This window comes from Sciurus vulgaris (genome assembly GCF_902686455.1).
Source record: "Sciurus vulgaris genome assembly, chromosome: 5".
Taxonomy (NCBI): Eukaryota; Metazoa; Chordata; class Mammalia; order Rodentia; family Sciuridae; genus Sciurus; species Sciurus vulgaris.
In genome coordinates, this window is record NC_136465.1 from 68,993,298 (window position 1) to 69,017,886 (window position 24,589).

Here is a 24,589-nt window from a genome sequence, read left to right on the forward strand (position 1 = left end):
ACACTCAGGGTCCAGTAGGGAAAAGAGGGATTCCTAAGTCTCTAGGATGCTATGTCATTAACCCACTCAAACCAGAGGCACTGCCAGTAAACCCAGCCACTGCACTGGATCTGACTGTTTTAGGGGCAGGATCCTTCTGTAATGTGAGGGGCTGCCAGACAGTGCAGGAAGGCAGCCAGCAAAGCCAGGACCAAGTGGCTTCCCAGGGATGATTCAAACATCCCCAGTAATAGTAACAATGGCAGTGGACAGAAAGCACTGAGTACTTCCTCAGTGCCAGAACCTACAGGTGCTTTTACTTATGAACTCTCATGATTCTCACACCCCCAAGGGCATGTTCTTTTATTACTCCCATTTTGCAGGTAAGGAAGCTGAGGCATAGAGAGGTTAGGTAACTTGCCTGTGCTACTCAAGGTTCCTCCTTGAAGTGAGAGCAGTCAATCATTTCACTCACATCTTATTCAAGGAAGTGGTCCAGGTAACTGATTCTAATGACCTCAGGTGGGTCCTACTTGCTCCTTTGCAAAGGAGCAACTAACTGGTGAGGTCAGGGAGGACATGGGGTCGGGAAAAAGGGAATGAAAAGGATGGCTAGTGGGAGCAATTGACATGTGTCAAGCAGGAAGGGACCTGTCTGATCTGGTTTGGAGAATGTTCCCTCCAGGGCCTAGAAGAGGGCTGCCACAGGTCCAAGCTCATTCCCATAATTAAAGGGTGAACCTACTCCTCTTCTACCCACTCGAGACCCTCCCTGTTCCCTGCTTTCCCTTCTTCAAAGATTACATGGTGATGTGCATTTGAACTTGAAGTTGCCTGATTACATGGCAACACGTATCCCTGCTCCAAGAATACATCCATCAAATCCCTAGTCCAGGAGGAGTCCTTTGAGAAATTAGCTCATTTATTACAGCATAAGTAATGAGAAGCAGCTACTGAGATCCCCCAATCTGCCCAGCTACACTGAGGCAGAGAAAGAGCTTCCTGAGGCTCCCCAAAGGAGCTTAGCTCAGACCTGACCCAGGTTTCATCTACTCTGGTCGGCAGGTCTCCAGACTTCAGGAGGTTTGATTTGGGTCTGTGTACCCCAGCCTTGCACGGTTCCAGGATCCTAGTGTTGGTGAGATAAATACATTAATATGTGAATACAAAAATGAAGTCATGCAAAAGTGTCCCAGAGCAGGGAAAAAAACTTATTTCCAAAGAAAAATGGGAGCAGAAAAGTATCCAGTTAATATTCTGCAGGGTTGGCAGATATAGTTGGAGCACTTACCTAAAATGCACAAGGATCTGGGTTCCATCCCAGGATCTCTCCCTCTCACACACACACAAGTCATTTCTCCAACAATCATGAAAGAAATCCCACTGCCTGGGGCCTCCTCTCACTAGGACAAGGCCCAGGCCCCTGCCTGCTGCTGCTCTTTATCCCACAGTCCCTAGCTATCTGTGCAGGATGTTGCTCCAGGCACAGGAATTAACATATTACAGAATGGGCTGAGTGAAGGCAGAAGTCTGCACTGCCTACCAAACTGGGCTGCAAGCAGCTCTGCACCCCAGTTATGCCTTCCCTGTAGACGCCACTAATTTCCATGATTGCTGTTGTCTAAATGGCATCCTAAGTAATGCGATTGATATTATCTCTGCTTGGTGTCAGTTACCGTTGTGTTCATGATGTTCCATGGGATCAACTCTTCACACACACACTCCAGCTTCTTTACTGCCTCTGCTGCTGCCAGCAGACTCAGTGCCTTTCCTGCTCATTCAGCCCCCACCTCTGACTCCGCAGCCTGGAAACCCAGGAAAGATCAGGGTTCCTACTCCACTTCACCACCAAACCATCTCTGCTCTGCACCAGCCTCACAGACCTGCTCTCAGATGCATGCTAGTTCAAGTCAGGGTTGGCTTTCTTTCAGGGACCCCTGTCCTAGGTCAAGCACAAGCCATCTCTGTCCCCTCTCATTTAGGGCCTCCCTCCACCAGGAGGCTGTGGTCACTTCCTTTCCTTTCATGTTGGCTGATGTTTCTTCCTCCTGAGTTGCAGGCTTACTTTAGAGGCCTGGGACCCAACTCTGGGGAGTTGATGTCCCTGCCCCACTCCCAATTTCTTTTCCTGCTTGTCCTCCTCCCATTCTCTCCACTCCTCACCCCTTTTATCTTCCCCTCTCTACTTCTCCCCACTTTACACCCTCTGTCTTTGCCCCTCTTCACCCTCTCCTCCTCCAATTCCTCTTCTCCTGCCATCTACCTTAAGCAGCCTTTCTCACAAATTCCCTTCCCCATCTCTTCCTCTCATCAATAACTGTCATTCCTTTGCATCTCTGCCATCTCCATTTCTTGGAAGCTGGGTCTTCTCTCCCTCTCATAGACTCGGCCTTCCCTTGCCTGTCTCTCTGCTTTCCCCTTCTCTGTCTCAATGTGAGCAGCTCCACATCTAATCTCAACTACCCCTCAGTTCTCTGATGCTCTGTGTAGCCTGGGCAAAGAAGAACCCAGGACAGGTGCCCTGGATAGACTGAAATTCGAGTCAGCTTCCCCTTTAGGGGCCAGAAAAAGTGTCTTGGTTTCCTCCTCTGTGCTTATTTCCTTTCCTTTCTCTTTACCAGAACAATCTGGATAGATAATGAAGGTGGACAGGAAGGAACAGAAAAACGAAACAAAACAAAGCAGATAATGGCAGGAAAATAACTTTTCACTTTGGAATTCCTAAGAGTAAACCACACAAATCCAGGCTATAAATGAAACTGTGTGCAGATTTTCTTCAGCCAAACTGCTGTAAGGCTCCTGTTGCTTCTGAGACCATCTTAGAGGAAGCTTCTGCTCTAGGCAGAGAAGGAGCCTATGCCCATAACCTCTCCCACAGAAGTTCTGCTCTCTGGCATCAGAGATGGAAAGGGGGAACCCCTGACAGCCCACCCCACTTCCCAGCACTCTAACCAAAGGTAGAGTAATTCATGTTTTCCCTGGTCCAATAGCATTTCTAAGAACCTAGCATTTAAGCATGTACATGAACTTAAACCTAACAAAATATATCCTTGACCACCTACATACCATCATCCATCTCCAGTAGTACCAGCCAGAATTCATTCAAAAAAAGTGTCCTAATGCTAGTGACCCAGAGAATAGGCAAAAAAGTCCTTAGAGACAGACTAAAGGAGAGTTCAAGATTCCAGAATCTAAAACCTCATTCCTCCTCTTTTCATCCACGTGGTTTTCCTTTTCCCTTTGCTCAATCCCATACCCCAAACTGGAACTGTGAATCTTACTTAACTAGGAGGGAGGCAGATCAACTCTAGTTAATCACAACCATAGCTAATACTTAATGTAAAGCTTATTTCAGATTAGGCAGAGTTCTAAGGGCTTAGATGTATGACCTTAATCCTTACCTTAACCCTATGGTTGACCCCATTTGCTAGGTGGGGAAACAGAGGCCTAGGAAGGCTTAGTTATTTGCTCAAAGTGACAACTATAATTTGAATCTTGACTGTTCTCCAAAGTTACATGTGTCTGAGGCTCAATCACAAACCCATGGTGTTATTGGGTGGTGGTGAAATTTTTAAGAAGTGGGGGTGTAAGGGAAGGAAGTTAGGCCATTGAAGGTGTGTTCTTGAAGGGAATACTAGGACCCCAGTCTAGCCCTCCCCATTTTTTCCCAGCTACCATGAGGAGAACAGGTCTTCTCTACCATAATCAATGTGACACCACAGGCCCAAAGAAACATGACTAAGCAAACATGGACTGAAACCTTTAAAACCATGAGACCAAATAAATCTTTCCCCCTATTAAGTTTATTATCTCAAGTATTTTGTCACAGTAACAGAAAACTGAATAAGTTACCCAGCTAGTAAGTGGCAGAGCAGAATGTGAACTAATCTACCTCAAAGATAATACTCTTAAATACTATGCTGCCCCTTTCAACTTGGTATATCTCCAATGACAGAGTCAAATCCAGGCACAGATTCAAAACAATAGAAGAAGAAAATCCAAAATTCTTGTGCATATGGAATGTATCACAGGATGTTTTGCAGTCACATTTTTTCCTAATAATCATTTGGGTCTACATTTTCTCAGCCCACACAAGTCAGTCCTAATCAAAGAATGGATTCTGCCCTGGGTGGTGGCTACTTGTCAGTCTGGCTGAATGTGACCTTACCTAGTATGACCAGAGGCTGGAGATTGAAAGGGGAAATCCTCTCAATCCGTAGGATTGAGGATGGCAAGGGGAAGACATCCAGCTGTGATAAACACCATCCCTTCTGACTGATCCACCCTGTGTGGCTCTGAGGTATTCTGAAGAGTTGGATAGTATGGTTTGGTTTGCCACTTCAAGGAAAGTCAGGAAAACCTATTATTGACCAATCCTGACTTCCCAACTGTTTGGAACCTAGTCACCAGCGGTAAAGGGAATACCTGGACCCAAATCAAAGTGATTTCATAAAAGAAAAAGTCTTATTTTTCCCACCCTCCCTTCTCTATTATACCCCAAGCCCCAATTACCAGTGCTTTCCAGGAAATGAGGGGGCAGGTCAAAACAGGTGAGTGTGTGAATATGCATGTGGGTGTGTTCGTGTGGGTGTGTGTGACAGAGAATAAGAGAGACATCAGGCTCTTACACTCCAGAGTATAGGGAAAAAATATTCCTCCCAGGCTCCAACCACATGGAGTTGGCCAGGTGTTGTCCCTGGAATCCTGTTGAGCAAAATTTCGGACATGGGCTTTGTTTCTGGAATTGGGTGTGGAAGAGGTTGGAAGAAGAGGATGTTGAAATAGTGGGAGGAAGAGAATAACAAAGGGAGCAGAGACCTAAAAACTGGATCTGAAACCTGGTCAAGGCCCATCTTAGAGGACTGATGGACTGTGGGATGAGGGATGGGAAGGTAGATGGATGGGTCCAGGTGAAAAGCTACCTCTTAAAGGGACTCTGTTCACCCTCCTAGACATGTTCCCCACCGCTTCATTTCAGTCCCTGAGGATCCCTGAACGACAAGGGGACTGATTGGTTTCTGCTGCCAGTGGAGTATCACCAGGTAGCTGGCCACAGGACAGAGAAGTCAATCAAAAACTCCAGTGGTACAGCCTGGGGAGGGCATGGCTGACCATGAAACACTGATCCCAGCAGATTTCAGCAGATTCAATGGAAGCTGGCATGGCATAGGGCCATATTTGGGAGAGGGTTGTGATCAAGATAGAATTGACTATCTCATGTTTCCTTCTGTCTGCTTGTACTCAAAGAAATCCAAGGGGTGCACAGCCTGGAGGGTAACAGGGTCCCTTTATGTCTTGACCCCTCCCTCTGGTATGCACCAAAAGATTAACTCTGTGTGTATATCTGGTTTTCAACATGTAGCTTTTGCTGTGTTCTCTGCCTTTCTTCCCTCCCCTCTCTCCTCTCTCAGAGATGCTGCAGACCATGACCAACTTACCCATTTTATTTCAGGTGTCTTTGGTGGTTGGAAAGTCTTCAACGCATCCTCCTTTCTTCAGCACTGAGATGTCCAACCTCCTAACTCTTTTCTGGCCCCTGCACCCTAATAATGTTTGGTTACCATGTTTTCTAGGTTGGTGCTGAGCATCCATGGATTCTCCTCTTGTTCCTGTCTCTCTCCCTTCTCTTTCCTGACCTCTCTGCTCTCTTTTCTGAAACATCTCCACCCATGAACATGGTATTCACATCTAGAGATAGACCCCAGGGTTTTGCAAAATCTAATTTTAAAGCACACACATGTCTAGTTCATTTGGGGCCTTAATTCTCAACCTCCCTCCCCAACAAATTCAATGTACCCCATTTGCCCTGTGAATGTTAGTTGAGAACCTGGGAGGGCTTTGTTGCTTTCTGCTCATAGCATATGACTTATCAGGGAGAGAGAAATCCCTGTCTGCCTAAAGGCCCCAGTATATTCAGAAAATACTCTGGAAAACCAGGATGAAAACCACAGCTTCAAGCCAAACTTCCCTTGACCCAGCCCTGGCCAGCCTCTGCTTCCTGGGTCTAGCTGTTCAAAATCTCTGAGGTAGCATTTATTTTCTTTTGGCAGAAAAGCCTGGGAATCAAACGGCCACATCCCCATGACCTGACCTCCCACTCTAAGAATTACTGGATGGAGTCAGGAGGAAACAGAAGAACACAGAGGCTTGGCTCTTGTGTTTGAGAAATAAAAAGGCAGAGTTGACAACTTTCAAGACAGCTAGGGCAAGATCTGGGAACCCTTCAGAGTATACTTCCTATTTCATACCCTCTCACCAATCAAACTCCAGATTTCTATCTCCTAGAAGCCCAGAGAACAGGGAAATGCTGGGCCTGCTGAAAAAATGTGGCCAGCCATGTCTTTTCCTCTTACAGAACATTGCCCCCAAAATGAAAGGAGCAAATGTCCCTTATTAAGGAAGACAGATCTCTTCAGTACTAGGCCCTTTACACTCCACCCCTGGGGTACATGACTGTCCTACTACTGGAGTTTCCTGAACTGTGGCTGTATGTCCTCTGTAGTCACAGATCATGCATTGTTCTTTAGGCACCCAGAGAGGTAAATGGTACAAACCCATAAACCTCTTCTGGTCTTTTTAAAATGCTCACCCATCCGTATGACATTCTAGGGCATCTGGAACAACCTATTCCTCCAGCTCTATCAGGCCTCTCCACCTGTGAAAACCAGGTTGCTCAGGTTTGATCCACCAGAACTATAGAGTGGAACCTATTCCTTGGTTGACCAGTTGTCCAAATTCCTCCAGCTAGTCTTTCATAAATATTAATTGTTTTCCTTCTCCCAAAATCATGTTAACAGGTGAAGTAGTAAAGCTGAGACATTGATCTTCCCCTTCTGTGCCAGAATCTCCCCTCCATGGCTTTAATGCCTTTGGTCCCTTTCTAAGAAGCCAGTATCTTAGACCTGGCTTAGATGTTCTAAGATGTTCTTAGCCCATCTCTATCAAAACTGTTCCAAGGAAAGTGTTTGATAACTTCATTCACTATGGGTGGCATTTGCATTTGGTGGGACCTTCTATCAGAATGCTAATGTTAGGGAAGGAACCTGGGGAGGTCCTCAGGAGACAACCCTGATAGAGCCATGTAAGACATTACTGGACTGTACGACTGATCTCAGCTCTGTCTCCTTCCACTTAATTAAGCCTTTACCAGGGCAGAACTGCCCCTGGATACCTTGGGCATGTCCAACATAGCAACAAGGTTAGCCTGATTTGATCTCCATAGAGGCCTGCTTACTATAGATTTGTTCCTGAGCTTTCCATGAGTCACGTCTGAGCCCAGATAACCTGGTCACTCATTTGGTCACACTGATTACTGAGGTTTTCAGGGTGCTTTTCATGTCCATTATCACCACAGGAACATAGGCCCATTGGCCCATTCCCCTCTAAGGAGGCACACACCTGTGTCCCCTCCTCCGAACAGACCCTTTGTATAGAAAGAAACAGAGGTGTAGGAGAGGCTGAAACAGGGACTAAATAGAGTCTGGCCATGTCACTGCACCACTGTGGTTTGGAAGGTCTTGCTGCCCATGCCCACTCCTGCCCCTGCTGGGAGGTGGGAAGGCCTCTGTGAAGAAGGCCAAGAGGTGGATAACTGTAGGATGTACTCTGTGACCAAGGGAAGGTGGGGCAGAAAGGTAGTCTAGATGTCTTTTTTATGCTCCTCCCCTGCTGGGCTCCTGGGTTTCTGGCCAGAGTGAGGGTGTTCAGAACCCACAGCAGCGACACTGAGGTGCCTGGACAATGATTCTGATGGTGATGTTGCTCTGTTCTTGTCTGTCTAATATTCCTTTTTAATCCCCATCCTGCCTGCCCCTCCCTCATGTAGGGTTACTTTAGTGATCCCTGGAATGTTTTTGACTTCCTCATCGTGATTGGGAGCATAATTGATGTCATTCTCAGTGAAACTAATGTGAGTATTACTCTGCCCTCCCCAGGAAACCTCTTCCTTCCACCTCTTCTGCCTCCTCTGTTCCTCTGTCTTTCTCTTTCTTACTCTCTACCTCCTTTTATGTTTTTTTTTTTTAATTCCCTGTTTTTACCTGCCTCCAGTCATGCTTTTTATTGAAACTGCCGTCGTCCTGTGGGGGAAAAAAAGTGGGAGTTTGTCCTCCTTTTTTTCCACTGGTCCCAGCTCTGCCTGGCTGTGCTGGGCCTGAGAGCTTCGAGCAAGCTGAGTGGAGGGAGCAGGTGGTGTGGCCAAAGGCACCTCCCAGCTCCCCTCCCAGGTGGCCCCAGCCTGCGTCACCCTGGAACTAACCCAGCTCTGTCAGGCCTCTCCACCCGTGAAAACCAGGTTGCCCAGGTTTGATCCGCCAGAACTATAGAGTGGTAAGAGAGTATTTAATATGCCCACGTAACCTCTTTCTTTTCTCATTTTTTTCTCTTCTCTCCTTTCTTTCATACCTTTTTTTTTTTTTTTTCATTTTCCCTCTTCCCTTTTTGTTTTGTTTTTCTCCTTTGTTGTTGGTTTGTTTTTTTCCCCCTCCTCTCTCTCTTTTCCTCGGCTTCTCTGCCCCATGCAGCACTATTTCTGTGATGCATGGAATACATTTGACGCCTTGATTGTTGTGGGTAGCATTGTTGATATAGCAATCACCGAGGTAAACGTAAGTACATGGCGTCTGTAACCTAACTGTCCGTGCCTGCTCTAACATCCATTTGTCTCTCCCTGGTTTGTTTTTGTCCTTCATTTTTATTTTCTCCTCCCCACCTTCTTATTTTTATTTCATTTTTGTTTATTTCAACTTGTTTAAAGAATTTTTTTTCTTGTTGCTTTGTTTTGAGATTTTTTTATTTTTTTATTTTTATTTTTTTTAACTTTTGGAACGCATTAGGACTTCCCCTTTCCTTTTAAGTGTTGATTGCTGCATCTTTTTCTCTCTCCCTTTACAATCAGCCTGGCATGCCTCACACTGTATAGGAGGATGCAGCTATGTGAATCATGGAGTGAGAAAATGAAGGATTGTTTATGACTTCCGGGTAGCTGCTTGGGCCAGGACCCAAACCTCTTCTAACCCCCATCCTCACCTCCAGACCACTGCATCCGCTTTCTCCTTTCCATCCTTTTAGCATCTTGGAAAGGAGCTCTATCAAAGTAGACCACCCCGAGTTGGGGCTATGACTCTGCCTGCATTGTCAACCATGCCTGCCTTCTCCCAAGACCACCTGCTTATCTTCATGTTGAATGGATTTTGTTATCATTTAACATGAGCAGCCCATGCAGCCAGCCTGGTCCCCTCCAGGCTCATTTGGGAGAAGAGAACCAATCACATTCCACTGCTTGCTGTTACCCACTTCTCTGGAAAAACTAAGGAGCCAGGTGGTTGGGTGATCCACTGAGAGCCCTTCTGGGTAGACTTTCTGTGGGTTGCAGTGGAAGCAGGCTGCGTGTGGGCATCTCACTCCCACATGAACCTACACGGAGAACTGAATGGTGCACCTGCCTAGTTTTTCCTCCTTTAAACCATCCCCTCTTATAACCTACCCTGGCTCCTTGGCCTCAGACAGAACCCCAGCCCCTGCACTGTAAGGCCTCCTGTCTCCTCCTCCTCTCAAGAGTTGCCTCCTCCTATACAATTCCTTACCAATTCCTGCACATGTCTTTTTGTTACTTGGCATGTTTAAATCTTCTCTCTTTATCTATAGGCAAGCCCTCTTGCAGTCAGTCTTTAACGTGTGTTGTTTAAATTTTTTTGTCATTATTTTTCCTTTATTAAGAGACTTGATAATGTTTGCCTAACACTTTGATGCTCTGAATCATTGAATAACAGCACAGAGCAGATGCTCTAGAGTTTTGATGTAAAGTGTTTGAAACTCAGTCCCTCCAAGCCCCATCTGCCATGTATCCTTACCCTCTCTCTATCAGTTGAATTGATGTGTTATTTTATTGCCCTAATTCCCCCAGAATAGAAGTCACTGTCTGCTTCCTTCCAACCAGTGGACTTGGAAAGAGGCTGTTATACTTCCCTAATCCTTCCATAGCCTCTTGCCTCTGCCCTGCTCATCCTATAGCTTCAGAATGATTGCTCCTTTATCTCCAAGAGCCTTAGACTGTCTTTATCATGTGTGTGTGCATGTGTGTGTGCACGTGTGCACGTGTTTGTGTACACTTTACGTTGACTTCTTCCAGTAAATCTTCAGATTATTTTTTTTAAAAATCAGGTTTCCTGCAAATGCTGCTACCTCCTCCCTTCCTGAGTGGACTCCCAGTTTTGCAGGCTTGATGAGCCCTATGTTGTTTCCTTGGTGCCATTCCAGACCACGAGTTTAAAGACCAAAATTGTGCCTTGTAGTGCTTGGCACTGGAGGGACTGGGGGACATCAACAGGAAAGAAATCGCAGTGGTGGACTTGGCCTTTTACAGACTCATATAAAAGTCTGTGCAGAGGGACTCAAAGCCCCATGGTAGGAAAATGCAGGAAGGACAGTGAACTGCTTCCCAAGATGGCAAAGAGAACCCATTGCAGTCCAGGGGCTCCTTTGTGGAGTAAAATACTGACAAAACCTATAGTATCAATCTGCCATGCTATCTCAAACTATTCATACTTTCAAAGGAAAAACAAAAGGTAAATGTTTTGTTTGTGTCTCTGTATACATATGTCTATGTCTTAAGATATAAAATTTCTATAGGAAAATTGGCTATATTTGGGGAGTAGGGAGGTAGGGTGCAGGAGAAGGGAGGAGCCTGAAACCATGAGGCAGATCCTTCTACGTGTTCAGTGGTTTTCTATTTATAGTTCATGTCTGCATTTATGTCATTTTATTCTTAAGTATCCTGTGAGTTTGACTGGAGAAAAAAAAAGGAAAAAAAAAAAAAAAGGGAAATCTCATCCCCAGGTTGCTGGTGCTACGGGTCATAATGGAGAGATTTAGTCTTTTTGCTGCCCCAGAACGAGAATCCAGGCCTTCTGTGTGTGGCCAATTCAGCTGGGCCTAAGCCACAGTCCCTCTAGCTCTTACTCATTGTGCCCTTTGATAAACATACAACTCTTACATGTACCCCCTGGCATACTCCCACCTGCCAGGACTTATTCAAACTTTACTTTCTGTAATTCATACTTTAAATAAGCATAGAGAATTTTTTTCATTTTCTGAATAAGGTATTACTTCTCAGCACCCTTGTGCACCTCTCTCTGCTCCCAGCCTCCCTCCCACACTGACATGCTCTGCTTGCTCCCTTGTTGAGGACCTTGGGTGTTTAAAGTCACACTGAAGGATCCTCTATGAGAAGATGGCAGTAGTGTCAGTGATGCAGAGCCAGAGAGGATGTCCAAAACACAACACTTATTTCTGGGTTACTTTCTCCCTTCTCCCACACAAATAATGTCTTTGAATAGAAAGAGCAAATGTAACATCACCCAAGGGTGATTGGGGAAAGTAAGAGCTGGACTTGAAGTCAGAAAACTGGCAAGTGTTTGAATTTTGCTTCTTCAGTTACCAAAATGCCCTAAGACTTAACTTTCTCATCTTTCAGAAAAATATGACCTTTCCAGCAGTGGCTTTTGAAGCTCACATAAGAGCATCTATTCGTAAGCTCTGTGTAAACTGTAAAGTCCTGTGGAAGATCAGACAAATGTGGCACCCAAACCAATGACATTCTTTCTAAAACCCCTGCTGGGATAACTTGGAGGACCTAACCTCTGTCCAAGACCATCTCCCTAGTCAATTGTAACTCACAGCCCACAGACATTGTTAAAGCACTCATTCCCCAGATATGATTAGGCTCATGGTAACAACCAATAGGAACAACCCAATGACAGCAAGCACAGGCTATTGACCATGGCCCACAGCTCTGAAGCTTCAGCAGGCCTATGCCAGAAGCAGAGTTCTGGTGTAACTCTACACTCAGATAACAGCCAATATTACAGATGGCAAGTTATGTGAGCAATAGTTCCTCGTCCTGGAGGTAGCTCCCTCTACCCACATCCTTCTGCTTTCAGTTTATTAGCAGCTGTTGGTAGCTCTAAGATCTTCTTCCTAGTCCCACAGGATCCTTTAGAAATTCCTGCACCCCTGGGTTCTGCTCCAGGCCCTCCCAGATTTTTCTAGACATCCAGTCATCACGAAACATGGATTATCAGACTTGTGTTCTATTGGCAAGCAATCCATACTTATCCACACTTGAGTTTCAGGGAAATTCATGAGGGTTTTTCACCAGTGACCCATCATCTCTGACTCCTTTAAGCCTTAGGAATCAACTCCATTTCCCTCTCCAGATGTCTCATTTATCCCAATATTCCTCCAAATATTTCCTACATCAAAACTCATCTCCTCTTTCATGGAGTTATTTGCAAATAGATGGCATCAAGCCATGGCATGGGAGGAGGGTGCCAAGGGATGGAAGAAAGACAGGTCTCTTGCAATGCCAGCACTGAGTGGGCATTTTCTGATAGCTTCAGGTGGATGTTTCCTTTCTCCTTTCCTAGAGCTTTGATACCTATGGGACCAGATCCCTTGGCTTTGATGTGGCTCATGTGGGGATCAGAGAGAAGGGGCAGGGAAGAACCATGGGGAGTGTGGCAGGCAGAGAGATGTTGTAAGTGGAAAGAACACTACCTCTAGGGGGCTTCTGGGAAAATTCAAAGGAGGAAACACTGTAAGATTTACTTAAGTACAAGGTGTTAGGCATGGAAGTGACCAGAACAGGAAAATGAAGCTAAATAATTATGGTATTGTGACTTCAGCTGATTAGAAGAATGAGGAAGAGGAGAAGGGCAACATGAGAGCTAGTCTCTGCTCAGAGACCTCAGATCAGGCATCATGCCCAGGACATGACACACGAAATGGGACTAAATCCTCAGGACTGACTGACCCTATGCACCAGGAAATCAAGGTACAGACAGGGTTTGCTATCTGCCCAAAATCATACAGCTAATGGATGACAAAGCCATTTCTGTCAGAGAATTGACTCTTGCATCTCCACAGAGCCCATTGACTAAATCCCTGAGCCAAGCTGGCCGAGGCGTGGCATTGCCAAGGGGTAGGCATCAGTGGCTCCTTCCCCTCAGAGGTCCTCCTGAATGCTGTCTGACTAGGCAGAGCTGCTTGTCTTAACTTCTCTGTGTCTATTGATGCTGCTAATACTGAACCAAAGAAGATCAGATGCCCTTGGAAGGCTCAGAGAGAAAGCACTCTGAGCCAGCACCCATGTGCCTGACCGGTAGGGTCCAGGAGACAAGGGCCAAAGAAGAATAAGGCAGCATGGACTCCCCTTGCCTGATTGATAACTGCAGCTTGAGAATGATATTGGGAGGAGGGATAACATGGAGGGGACAATAATGAGGCAGGCGCACACTGGGCTCTGCTGCAAGGAAGTGTTCAAGGATAGACATGTCAGGTGCTGGCCCCAAATCTCCCTTACCCTCATCCCTGACCCCTTTCCACCTTGGCATCTTTCTACCATGCACAAGTAGGCAAAATTAATTGTCCTTTACTGGCTTCCTATAAAATTCAGAGAGCCAGTTGACTCCTGCCCTGACTTTGAGTCCTGAATGATGGAGAAAAGTGGTGGATCCTGAGTCAGAATTGCTTCTGCCTGCACACCCACCCACTCAGAACTGAGTCAGGAGACTCAGTCTTCACTGCTCCAGTCCTGTGTCCCATCCTCCATGCTGATGTGGGGCAGCAGGCCCTGCCATCTCTGAGCCTGCCTGTGGCCCAAACCACCCCTCTCTATCCCTGTCAGAGCAGAGAAAGGGGTCAGAACAGGCACCAGGAGGACAAGACTGAGCAGGGGTCCCCAGACCTATCACGAGGACCAAAGGTGGTAAAGATTATGAGAAAGTGGGCTCATCCCAATGTGGGCTGGAAGCAACTTTGGAGGCCTAGATCTAGTCCAAACCATACCAACTATGTATTCTTCACCTGTGACTTGAGAACGTACTGTGCACTTAAGCCTGGGAATAATTTTATAGGTAAGGATGCAAAACCAAAAGCAGGAAATACCTTGCTTATTTTCATAGCAAGGCCACCTAGATCCTGGCCCTGAGTCCCAATCCTGTGTTTAGTGGAGGACTCAGAGGGTGCCATTGCCAGACTTTGTCTAGATACCAGTGTTCGGTGTGACTTGAGCTAGTTCTGGATTAAGTAAAGATTGGTGTTCTCAGGACAGCTTGGTAGGTTGGGCCATCTCCCTATATCTCCTTTTTCCCAATGCTGGATCCCTCCTTCTGTGGCCCTTAAGGCTCCCTTCCAACTTCCTGCCACTTTCAGCACCATCCGTGGCCCCTCCAACAGACAAATGCCACCAAGGTGTTTTGTTTTAAAAGGAAGTGATTCCAGCACACTAATTCATACTAAGGTGGTAGTGACTCAATAAGCTGCCTTTCCAAAAATAATTTTACCTTTAAAGAGAGGAAAGTCATGTTCGACCTGTAGGTTGAATTGTTAGCACATCTAACAAAGATAATACCAGCAACATGACACCAGAGTGGGTGGGATGTTTTTATTTGGGTATTTACCCATCCTCCACCTTTCTAGGAGTTCCTAAAGGCAGTTTTCTGTTCGGCTTAGAAACAAAGCTGGCCTGTGATGGATTTAGCAGAGCCGCACTCAGTGCTAGAAATGAGACAATGCATCTCATCATCAATGGTTCAGTTGGAAATGGAGGAGGCAAGAACCTCCAAGCCTCTCTAGGGTGAGGCTTGCTGTGTGGGCAGCAGCTTTGGAGCACTATGAGGTCAGATAGAGAAGAAGGACACAGAGATGGCCCTGATAAAGTGGCCTGATACAGGAAGTTGTCCCCAAAGCTGTTGTTTTGAGAAGTATCCTGCAGGCTTGACCTGAAAGGTTCCTGGGAACATGTGTTTTATGTACATTCTCATTGGGGTTCTTAATTCAACTGTTAGATGCCTGAGTGTCCTGACACAGGCGTGACTTGCCAGTTGTTCCCCTTACCCTCTGCCTTCTTGTCAAGAACCCTTCTCGTTTTATTTCCTTTCCTTCCCTCTTCTCGTTGTTTTGACTTCTATGCTCTCCTTCCCCAAAAAAATAGAAGAGTGTAGAGAAGCGGTCACCCACAGCCCTCAGTGACGCCAGGAAGCCTCCCTGGTTTTGCCTCACCAATGCCTGTCATTTAGTCATTGCAGGCTCAGCAAGCTACTGCCAGTGCATTTGCCAGCACCCTCTAAAGCAGGACCTAGAAGACTTCATGAGCTAGTAGTGAGGAGAGCTGATCATGGACAGGCTCAGAAATGTCCACAGCACCTTCAAGTGTAGCCACTTCTGTTGACACCCATCTACCCTCACACTTAGTGTTCCAAACCTGGGAAACCTGTTTTTGTTGTTTGTTTCTTTATTGAATCTCTGCCTTCCTACTGTACTGCTATTTCTCTCCCTTCTCAAGCTCTCTCCCTCCTCCTCCTCCTTCTCCTCCTCCTCCTGCCCCTCCTCCTCCTCCTCCTCCTCCTCCTCCTCCTTCTTCTTCTTCTTCTTCTTCTTCTTCTTCTTCTTCTTCTTCTCTCTCTCTCTCTCTCTCTCTCTCTCTCTCTCTCTCTCTCTCTCTCTCTCTCTCTAATTCTTTGACACTGGTAATACTGCTGATGAGATGATTCCATTCATTTATTCTTATTGGGACTGTTTGTTTGAATGACTGGATACTGGCTATCCTTCCCAGTGGGGATCAAACCACCCTGACCATTTTGTAAACAGTTTTGTTTGGTATGTGTTTCTGGCAGGTCATGGCACCCAGGGAGCCATCTGGTTGCAGATGAATAGCGGAGTGACTCCTGGCTTAAACCTCCTATAGCCACCTAAGCTAGCCACTGTATAGCTAATAGCACAAGCTAGTCACAACTGTCCCCCCTTCCTTAATTCAGCATGAAAAGACAGAGCCAGGAACCAGCAATCTCCATGCTCTGTACCTGAAGGGCCATTTCAACTGCATGCAGTCACCACAAAAATACAAGAAGGACCCTTCTCACTGAAATGCCACTCTGGACAAAGAGGAGAAAGCCAGTGGATTTCATGAGCTGGCTGTGGGGAATCGGTACTCTTCCCCTCCCCTCTCCCCACTTTTTGACTTTGTCCTTACTTGCCCTCTACCCTTCCCTGCCCAGTCCTTTCCCCTCATCTTCCTCTGCCCAGCTCTCCTCCTCCACAGATCCATGTCCATCTCTCCATTCACACCAGAACCAAACTGGGAATTTTGTAGCAAAATGGCTTTCAAGTAGCCATCTTTTCTTCATTTGCTCTTAAATATGAAAGCCCCTGACACTGCCCTCAGCTTCTATATATCCCAGTTGACTTGTGCTTATTGGAAGTTTGCATCTCTCATGACAAGTAACCTCATCTTTATGAGGCTCACTTTGGCCTTCTTAAAATTCCTTCCTCCTTCACCATCTCCAGTGCCTCTGAGATTCGGCAGCTAATGACTCTTCCACACCTGGCAGGCCACACTGTAGTTACTGGGATATGCAAGTCTCCTGGTGGAAAAGGAGGCAAAAATATAGTAAGAACCCCAAACACCGTGAACTGGCACCTCCTGACTGCTGGCCATGAACTTGGTGTCTGTTACCATGTGCTGGTTTCTCTGTGTACAGCATAAATTATTGTCCTCTTCCTTAGGTGATCTACAGTTTTCACCAACAAAACCCCAACCCCTCAGTCCTCTGCCAAACCATGACAGTGTCCCCAACAGAACCAGCAGTCCTGTCTTGCAGATCAAACAGAGATGTGATTGTAGACAGAGAAGCAGAGCGTGTTTGGGGGAAGAGGGATGCCTGCTGGACCCAGACCTTCAGGTGACTTGAAATGGAATTTATATCAGAGATTTAAAACTAAGTAAATAAAGTAAGTGTTCTGCAGCAGAGCAGTCAGTAAAAGACTCACATATTCCCATGACATTGCTTGACCCCTATTTCAGAGGAACAAGGAATCTCTGGGATCCTGGTGTCATGGCCATTGCTTCTCAGTGACAGCCCTTGGGATGGGGTATCCTCTGCATGGCCAAGAGCTATCCTTTCCTGGAGGCCATTGGGTATTCTAGCCTACCCACCTGCTTCCCTTCCCTAAATTCCTAGTACACCTTACCCCTTGGCTATACTTTAAAAATATTTTTAATCATGTTTATATTATGAACATTATTATATTTTTCAACTACCTTTTAACTCTCCAGAGTGTGTAATGTGACAATTGGGAAACAATTCCATGAATCCTCACACCATCATCCTGGGAATCACCTCCACCTAGGATTCTCTCCCTTTCCGGCCTCTGGCATTCCCTGGGCTTTATCCTTCAGTCTCCTAAGTGAGGTTTAGAGCTTGTACTCAATGACAAGAAAATGGTGGATAATTCCAGAAACAAAGACTACATCTATGGAGGTTATGCTTTTAAATTTGACTCTGAATTTAATTCAGAAAAGGTTTTCCAGGGAAGACCTCCTATTAGCAAGCCAGAGCTATTCCACCATCACTGCCAGTTACACCAAACCAAGGCAGTTGGCATGAGAATATTGAAATGTGATATCAGCTTTTGCTTTTTGTTTGCCCTGAGCCTGGAACCACTCATGAGGCCTCTGAAAATGTCCCATCTCTGCCTCAGCTATGAAAAAACTGATTGCATTCCATTTATACAGATGACATGAACAGATTAAGTTAATTGCCCCAATATCTTGAAATCCTAAATTACCAGATCATTGGAAAACAAAACTGAACAAAGTGGCTGCTCAAAACTTTATTGCTTGCTTCCCAACAGGGCAGACAGTGCCATATTAAAAATCAGCCAGAATTTTCAGCCTGGAAAAGCTGTTGGCTCCTAGAAGGGTCCACAAGCATATGGGGCAAGTCTTCAGGGAATCTTACCACCCCTTTCTTCCCCAGGAAGACCATAGTTAGGAAAACTATAAGCTAATCCAAAGGAACTGGGAGAAATCTGGGAGAGGGACAGAGATTTGATGCACAAGTATTCCAGGCTGATGAATGAGGCAAATGTAGATTCAAAAGCAGAACTCCTGCAACTTCAAGTTAAATCTTGAAGTAAAATAGGATTTAAATAGATGAGATCTAATAGGAAATATAAAGGCTAAATAAAAAGAAACAGGAGAAAAATGGCTAAAGATGAAAGTTTAAAAATCTAAGAATTTTTAATGTTTAAGAGGTAAAATAAAGGTTTTGTTTTGTGTTGTGTTTTAGTGGCTCAGTGGGTCAGGTGGACCAGTAGGCTCTCTGAATTCTCTCCATTTTGGTCCTCTTCAGGAAGGGGTTGCCCAGGGTTCTGAGCAGTAATAGCTACCTGTGTTGGTTTTCAGATGAATCTAAGAGAGAAGCAAGAGCCCACAACTTCTGGGAACTCTGCCTTATTCCCCAATATTATAGGTAGTGCAGAATACCTCCCTCTGCCCTCTCAGTTCCCATCCCACTGGATCTCAGAAACGCAGAACTCCTCATCCATCCACACAGGGAACACTCACTAGACGAGCCTGGGGTGCAGGAAGATGCCAGAAGATATCTAAACCTGTCACACACCTAGGGAAAAGGAAGTTGGGTGCTTTGACAAGAAATTTCCTTTGTGTGAGTGTGTATGTATGTGTGTGCGTCTATGTCTGTCTGTTGCCATGTCCAATATCAGCCCACTAGCCAAATCCTAGTGACCCCACACCTTCCAGGCATGAGGATTGACCTGGCAGCTGGTAATCTTCACTAAACAGAAGCTGAGCTCTAGAATGTGTTCTGTACATTGACTAAAGGAGCATGCCTTGCCTCCTCTTCCCTAACCTCGCTCTATATCACCACCATTCCCCATAAAAGGAAATCCTACTAACTTTCTACGGGAAATTTTTTTAAAAAAGAATTTTCTGAGAAATCTGTTACCAAAGAAGTATTTTCAGGCTGCAAGCAAATGTCTACTTAGGCACATTTTCTGTCCTTCAAAAATACTGTTATAGGGGCTGGGGTTTGGCTCAATGGTAGAATGCTTGCTTGGAATATGTGAGGCACTGGGTTTGATCCTCAGCACCACACAAAAATAAAATAAAGGTATTGCGTCCGCCTACAACTAAAATATATATATGAAAGTGCTGTTCTACATTTTCCTCATTTGTACCTTTAAAACAGAAATACAAGGGAAACCAGTTGAAAGTGGGGACAGGGTAAGAGCAGGCTGACGACTTTGTAGAAAGAGTTACAACTCAGATGGTCAAGATTAGAAGGGGCTGAGCTCTGTATGCTCCAAAAAACAGAGTCATCTTCACAGGGACAGGCACAGGGAACCAGGAAGTGGCCCAGCCTGGAATATGCACCTGAGCTTCTGTCCCTAAATGAGCTTAGCAGTCAGACCAAAGAGGGCAACTTCCTTCCTGGGGTGTTAATAGTAATATCCTAAATGGTGTGTAGGCTTTCAAGATGAAAGAGCAATTCATTATTTCATGCCAGTGGCCAAGGTTCTCCACACCTATGGGCCTCCAGCCAAGCAAGGCCAGGTCCTGCCTGAGTCTTTGCCTTGAGAACAGCCCCTGCTGGGGAGAAGGCTGAGAGCCACCTCTTGGGTTCCCTTCATGATAACTAGAACTAGTCTTCCCTTAAGGCTAAGAGCCTCTTTGCTTAACCAGGGTGGGTAAGACAGGCACAGGGTGCGAGCAGGTGCTGCCTTCAACCAGTACTGCCTGGCATGAGCTGAAGTGCTGAAGGCAGAAGGCAGAAGTCCTCGGAGGTTGTCTTAGAATACAAGGCAGATTGAAAACAAAGCCACGCCTCCATCCTCAAAGTCCAGAAGACCGTATCTGCTCATCTATCATGGGCGTGAGTTGTTTAGTTTATACTCAGAGACGAACGCCTTGTGAGGCCCCGTTAGACATGAGGCCCAGCAATGCACAGCCTGCACACATTGTGGTGTCCCAGAGCCTGCCAGGCCCACGCTTTTGTATTTCTTTCACTTGTTTCCTTGTACCCTCTCCTGCCACTGTGTCGCTCCTGTGTTAGCCAAGACCTAGAATACCGGGCATCTTCGTTGGAGACTCATTACAGCTTATCTCTGTCTGCCTTTCTTTAAAGCCAGCTGAACATACCCAATGCTCTCCCTCTATGGTAAGACTCACTCTCCAGACCATGTGCCCAGTTTCTGTGAACCCTCTAACTCCCCCACTCTTACCCACTCCAACCTCCAGAGTCTCTGGGAGCCCAGCCTGCTCCCCTGCATGTAACCACTGTGTTCGTCATGTGCCTTGCCCTGCCTGTGCTCACGTGAGCTGTGTAAAGCCTGTGTGTGTAATGGTGTTCTGCCTCTCCGAGCTTCCTTTGGGTGGTAATTCCTTGTGATCTTGTCTATCTAGTAAGCCACTGGGAGAGAACTGGTTCCAAGGGCCAGTTCCTGTTAAACACCCCGAGAACTGAGATAAAGCTTAATCTGACATGAGAAATTTGCAGCGTGCATCTGCAAGAACTGCCATAGAGATTCCAGGGAAGAAGGGTAGAGACAGATGGTTTAGCCAAGAAATTTAGAGGAGGAAGATGAGTTCCTACTATCCAAGTCTGCAACTACCAGCCTCCCTTGGCTCTGAGTGTAAGGCCACCGCAAAAACTGTAGCTTTACACTGGCATTTATGCCTGAGAGGGCTGTTGATCTTCCAGTCACTCCAACCATGGTGCCCCTCTCATCTTTCTAAATTTCTGACGTTCATTTCTATCAAGCTAAACCCACATTTCTGCAGCGACTGAATGCAGAAAAACAAACTCAGTCAATTGGACCACTCCTGATGTAGGAGTCTATGATCCCCTTTGGTTAAAGTGGAGGAGATGCCACTCGGTGTGACCTTGAAGTCTCCCTGTACAGCCCCTTCTCAAAGGCTGCCATCAAATGCTTCAAACTGAGCCAAGTGTGAGTTTTTTTGAAAGAACAGTGCATAGATTCCACAAATCCCAAATGTCAGCAGACAGGAGGCAAGGTTGAGTGGTGTGGTGGTGCCCCCCATGTAGCCCATCAGAACCTGGCCAAAGGCTGCCAGGGAAAGGCTGAGCCGTGGACATCCTGCCCTACTTTGCAGGGCTAGAACTTGGATCTGCCTTCTCATTGCCCTGTCATTGCATTTGCTATGGGAAATTGTCCTGTCCTGATGGCAATGTGTTTATCCTTCTAGAGCAGCATTGGGAAGCTGCAGCTCAGGGGCAGGCTCTGATCATCTCAGTGGATATCAAATGGCAAGCTTGGGTTTTGGGGTCCCAGTGGTTTTGTTTTAACTCATCAGATCCAGCTGTCCTGGTGGCACCAACTTCTCAAACTCTTGACCCCCACAGCTAAAGTTTCCCACTTCAGTTTGTTCTTCTTTTTCTCCTTTCCCAAACACAGTGGAACTGACAGCTGGGTTATAAAACCCTAGTCTCCTCTGTGTGCTCCTCTGGGGCAACAAATCCTTCTAAGGAGAGAAATAGAATTTCAAGCAGATACACAGGTGATAGAAATAGAGGTGGAGACCATCGAAGACCTCAAAATACACAGGCAGGGGCCGGCCTAGGGATAGGACAAGGACTGCTGCCTAAAGGTCCCTCTCCAGGCCCTCTGAGAGCCCATGTAGCAAGCCCCCAACACCCACTGTCTGCCCCCTGCCTTGAAGAAGGTAGGAGTATGAGCAGGAACCAAAGCAGCTCTGGTTTTGAAACCTAAGAAATATTTTGACTCTTCTCCTATTTGGAGGGGCCAAGAGCCAGGACAGACCCTCTGGCTTGGTTTCTGTGCAGCACCCCCAGGGTGGAAATGGGCGTGCTATAAAATCTGCCTCTGAATTTCCCTGTCCCTTGGATCTCCAGATCTGAGTAGGAGATGAGTGGCTCCTGAAGCTATCCTGCTAGGTCAGGCTGGAGTGGAAGGACCTGTGGAGTCCTCAAGGGTTTTGGGCTAGTGGGATGTTCAGGGAGTGTAATTGGGCTTGGATGATGTCAGGGGAACAATTTAAAATAAAGGAAGAGGAAAAGGGAGGTGGAGGGGGCCACCAGAGACCCCTCCTTCCTTGAGGGGAACCTGGAATGGGAACAGTAACAGGAAACTCGAGGGCCGGTTCTCTCCTGGTGCTGGCAGGGCTGGGTGAGCTGCACTAGCTCTGGGAAGTGGGAAGTGGCTTGCTTGAGGGTTGCCCAGCACCAGCTCTCCAGGCTCTGCAGCACAGCCTACTGCTACTCTGGGCAGGGGGTTATGGGAGGAGGGAGGTCAGTTTCTGTTGTTCTTGGGTCTGGAGGCAGAAGAAGACAGGCAGTCTGTCCTGTCTTTGAAGCCCTGGTCAGGCACGTGCCCACTCCCTCAGGTTTCTCCAGGTCCCACAGCTGAAGGTGAGTCTTCATCCAGTTCAGCCCCCAGCAACCCAAGTGTCAGAAGCCCACCCCAGTCTCCCTTGGCCTTGAAGCCGACCCCTTCTCTTCCCCTTCCCTCCAGGACTCTATGGAGGGAGATGATCCAACCTAAACAGATCCCTTGGTCCTCACAGACAAAGGCCCAGACTTTTCCAGGGGTCACTGCAAGTGACACCTTCCTACCTCCCCTGTCCTGTGCCCCAACCCCTTCCAGGGTCTTCCATGACCTGGACAGGTTTGGAGCCTCCCAGAAGGGCCAGAGAAGAGAGGAATAGAAGGCTGTCAGCTTCCTTCCTGCAAGGAAGTCAGACACTGCAAGCCAGATCCTTGCCCAGCAGCCACAGTACCCCACTCCCCAGCCCATTCCCCTGTAACCACTCAGGGGCAAGGGCTGTGGGAAGCAGGGGGTGGTGACATGAGAGAACTGCTGGAGTCTAGAGTATCCAGGGTTTGAGACCCCTTCTGTGAGCAGCCCATACCACCCTTCTGGAACCCTAAATGCAATCCCAGGGACAGCTACCACCCAGCCTCCTTGCAGAGTTCTGGGTCCAACTCAGGATTTAGGACCCTCAGCAGATCCAGACAGAGCACAGCCAGAAACTCCAAGGGCAGCCAGCTCTGGGCCTAGATTCCAAAGTATGTGGTAGCTCCTTTTGGAACTTTCTGTTGCTCCATGCAGGGCATCACAAAGTAGGTATGAAGGGGAAGAGAGAGAGGTGGGGCATCAGGACCTAGGCACAGCCTGACTCTGCACATGACTGGCTGTTGACCCAGAAAGCAGGATCCTGACCTCCCACCTGTGACCAGGGAGTGGGGACCTGAGGGACGAGTCCAGTGCAGCTGACCCACCCAGCCTGACTCTCCTCAGCCAGAGACTATTTCTCAGACCACCCCCTCCTGTCCCACACCTCTCTTGCTGTGTTAACTGCACCTCCTGTTGCCAATGGCTTCCAGAATGCAGAAGAGAACTCCCGCATCTCCATCACCTTCTTCCGCCTCTTCCGAGTCATGCGCCTGGTCAAGCTGCTGAGCCGTGGGGAGGGAATTCGGACCCTGCTGTGGACCTTCATCAAGTCCTTCCAGGTAACCAGGCCACCTTTCCAATACAGAGATAATCTTCTAGGATCCTGAGCTGAGCTTGGGTCCCCTGCCCCCTCCTCTGGGGCTCCCTGGACCAGAGCTGGCAAAGGAAACAAGGAGCCTGGGACTAACTAGCCTTTCCTCTGCTGCCCAGCAGCTGTGTGAGCACAACTTCCCATGGGGCACCTTGCTCTCCTCTTTTCTTAGATGAGAGGATGAAACTAGATCTGCGGTTTTCAAAAGCCAAGTCCTAGAGCCCCACATTTTCCTGAAGGTAGCGTACAGAGGGTGGGAGGAGAGGAGAGGTTGAGGTGGTTCTGCTGTCTCCTCTCATTTATGTATTTCTCCTCAAGAATTTACTGGACAAAAGGATTACATGGGGTGGAGCAAATCAAAAAAGCACAGGCCTAGATCATCTGCTAACCTCTCTGGCCTCCTCCAATTCCTACATTTTGGGAATCTCTCTGCTGACCCTTCCTGGTTATGTCAGTAGCCAAATTCTAAGGGACCCTGGTGTCACTCGACTCCAGGAAAGCAGCCCCATTGAAGGGCCCCAGAATTGCCTAACAACTGCATGGTTAATTTCCTTTTCTCGGTCATCATTTTCCACCTGTAAAAACCCGCTCACGATCACCCCTGGCAGCCCTGAGGAGTGTTATGTAAGCATGAAGTTAAAGAGAAGCACAGCTGTTAGGCCCCTGGGATTCCTTGGAGATGGCTGCAGACGCCACTAACTGCTTCCCTGGCCTAGCACAGAAGGCAGACCTCCCTCCTCCTGTGCAAGTACCACTCTCAGAGTTCCCAGGATGTGGACAATCATCATCTCTAAAGATCTATCTCCAGGTCCCCTGCCCTGGCCAGTCCAGGCCTCAGATAGGGAATGAAGTTGGTCTCTGGTCCACATGTGTCTCTAGCTGTGGTTGCAGCCAGAGGACAGGTGCTCCGGGGCCCAGTGCTTCCCTACTTTGGAGTCCCCTCCCAAAGTCACTCCCCTCCAGGCAGGGCCACAGAGACCATCTGCTGGACCAGCAGGCAAGACCCCGCCTTGCACTCTGGGAACCACTGCTCCTCCAAGCCCAGGCTGACTCCCCACCTAACAAGGAACTGGGGGAGGGGCAGCTCTCTGGGGACTTGAATCATCAGTCCTAATGGGAGCAGGACTAGGTCTGACCTGGTCACTGATCCCTGGTGTCTGACCTGGTCACTGATCCCTGGGGTCCAAAGCTGTGAGTGGCCATACAGCAACCCCACCCCCACCT

At 47.3% G+C, this 24,589-nt stretch overlaps 1 protein-coding gene across 21 annotated transcripts in view; it reads left to right on the plus strand.

Annotated features, from left to right (window-relative positions):
• CACNA1C (calcium voltage-gated channel subunit alpha1 C) overlaps positions 1 to 24,589 on the plus strand; it is a 724,379-nt gene that overhangs the window by 663,853 nt on the left and 35,937 nt on the right. For 6 of the 21 annotated variants that reach the window (XM_079140298.1, XM_079140301.1, XM_079140287.1 and 3 more), the window contains 3 exons: positions 8,502 to 8,585; positions 19,965 to 19,997; positions 23,205 to 23,333. In XM_079140298.1, the coding sequence (XP_078996424.1) occupies positions 8,502 to 8,585; positions 19,965 to 19,997; positions 23,205 to 23,333 (246 nt within the window). Of the gene's footprint in view, positions 1 to 7,804; positions 7,889 to 8,501; positions 8,586 to 18,374; positions 18,486 to 19,964; positions 19,998 to 23,204; positions 23,334 to 24,589 lie in introns of all 21 variants that reach the window. The other 15 variants (XM_079140296.1, XM_079140300.1, XM_079140292.1 and 12 more) reach the window with 7 other exon arrangements.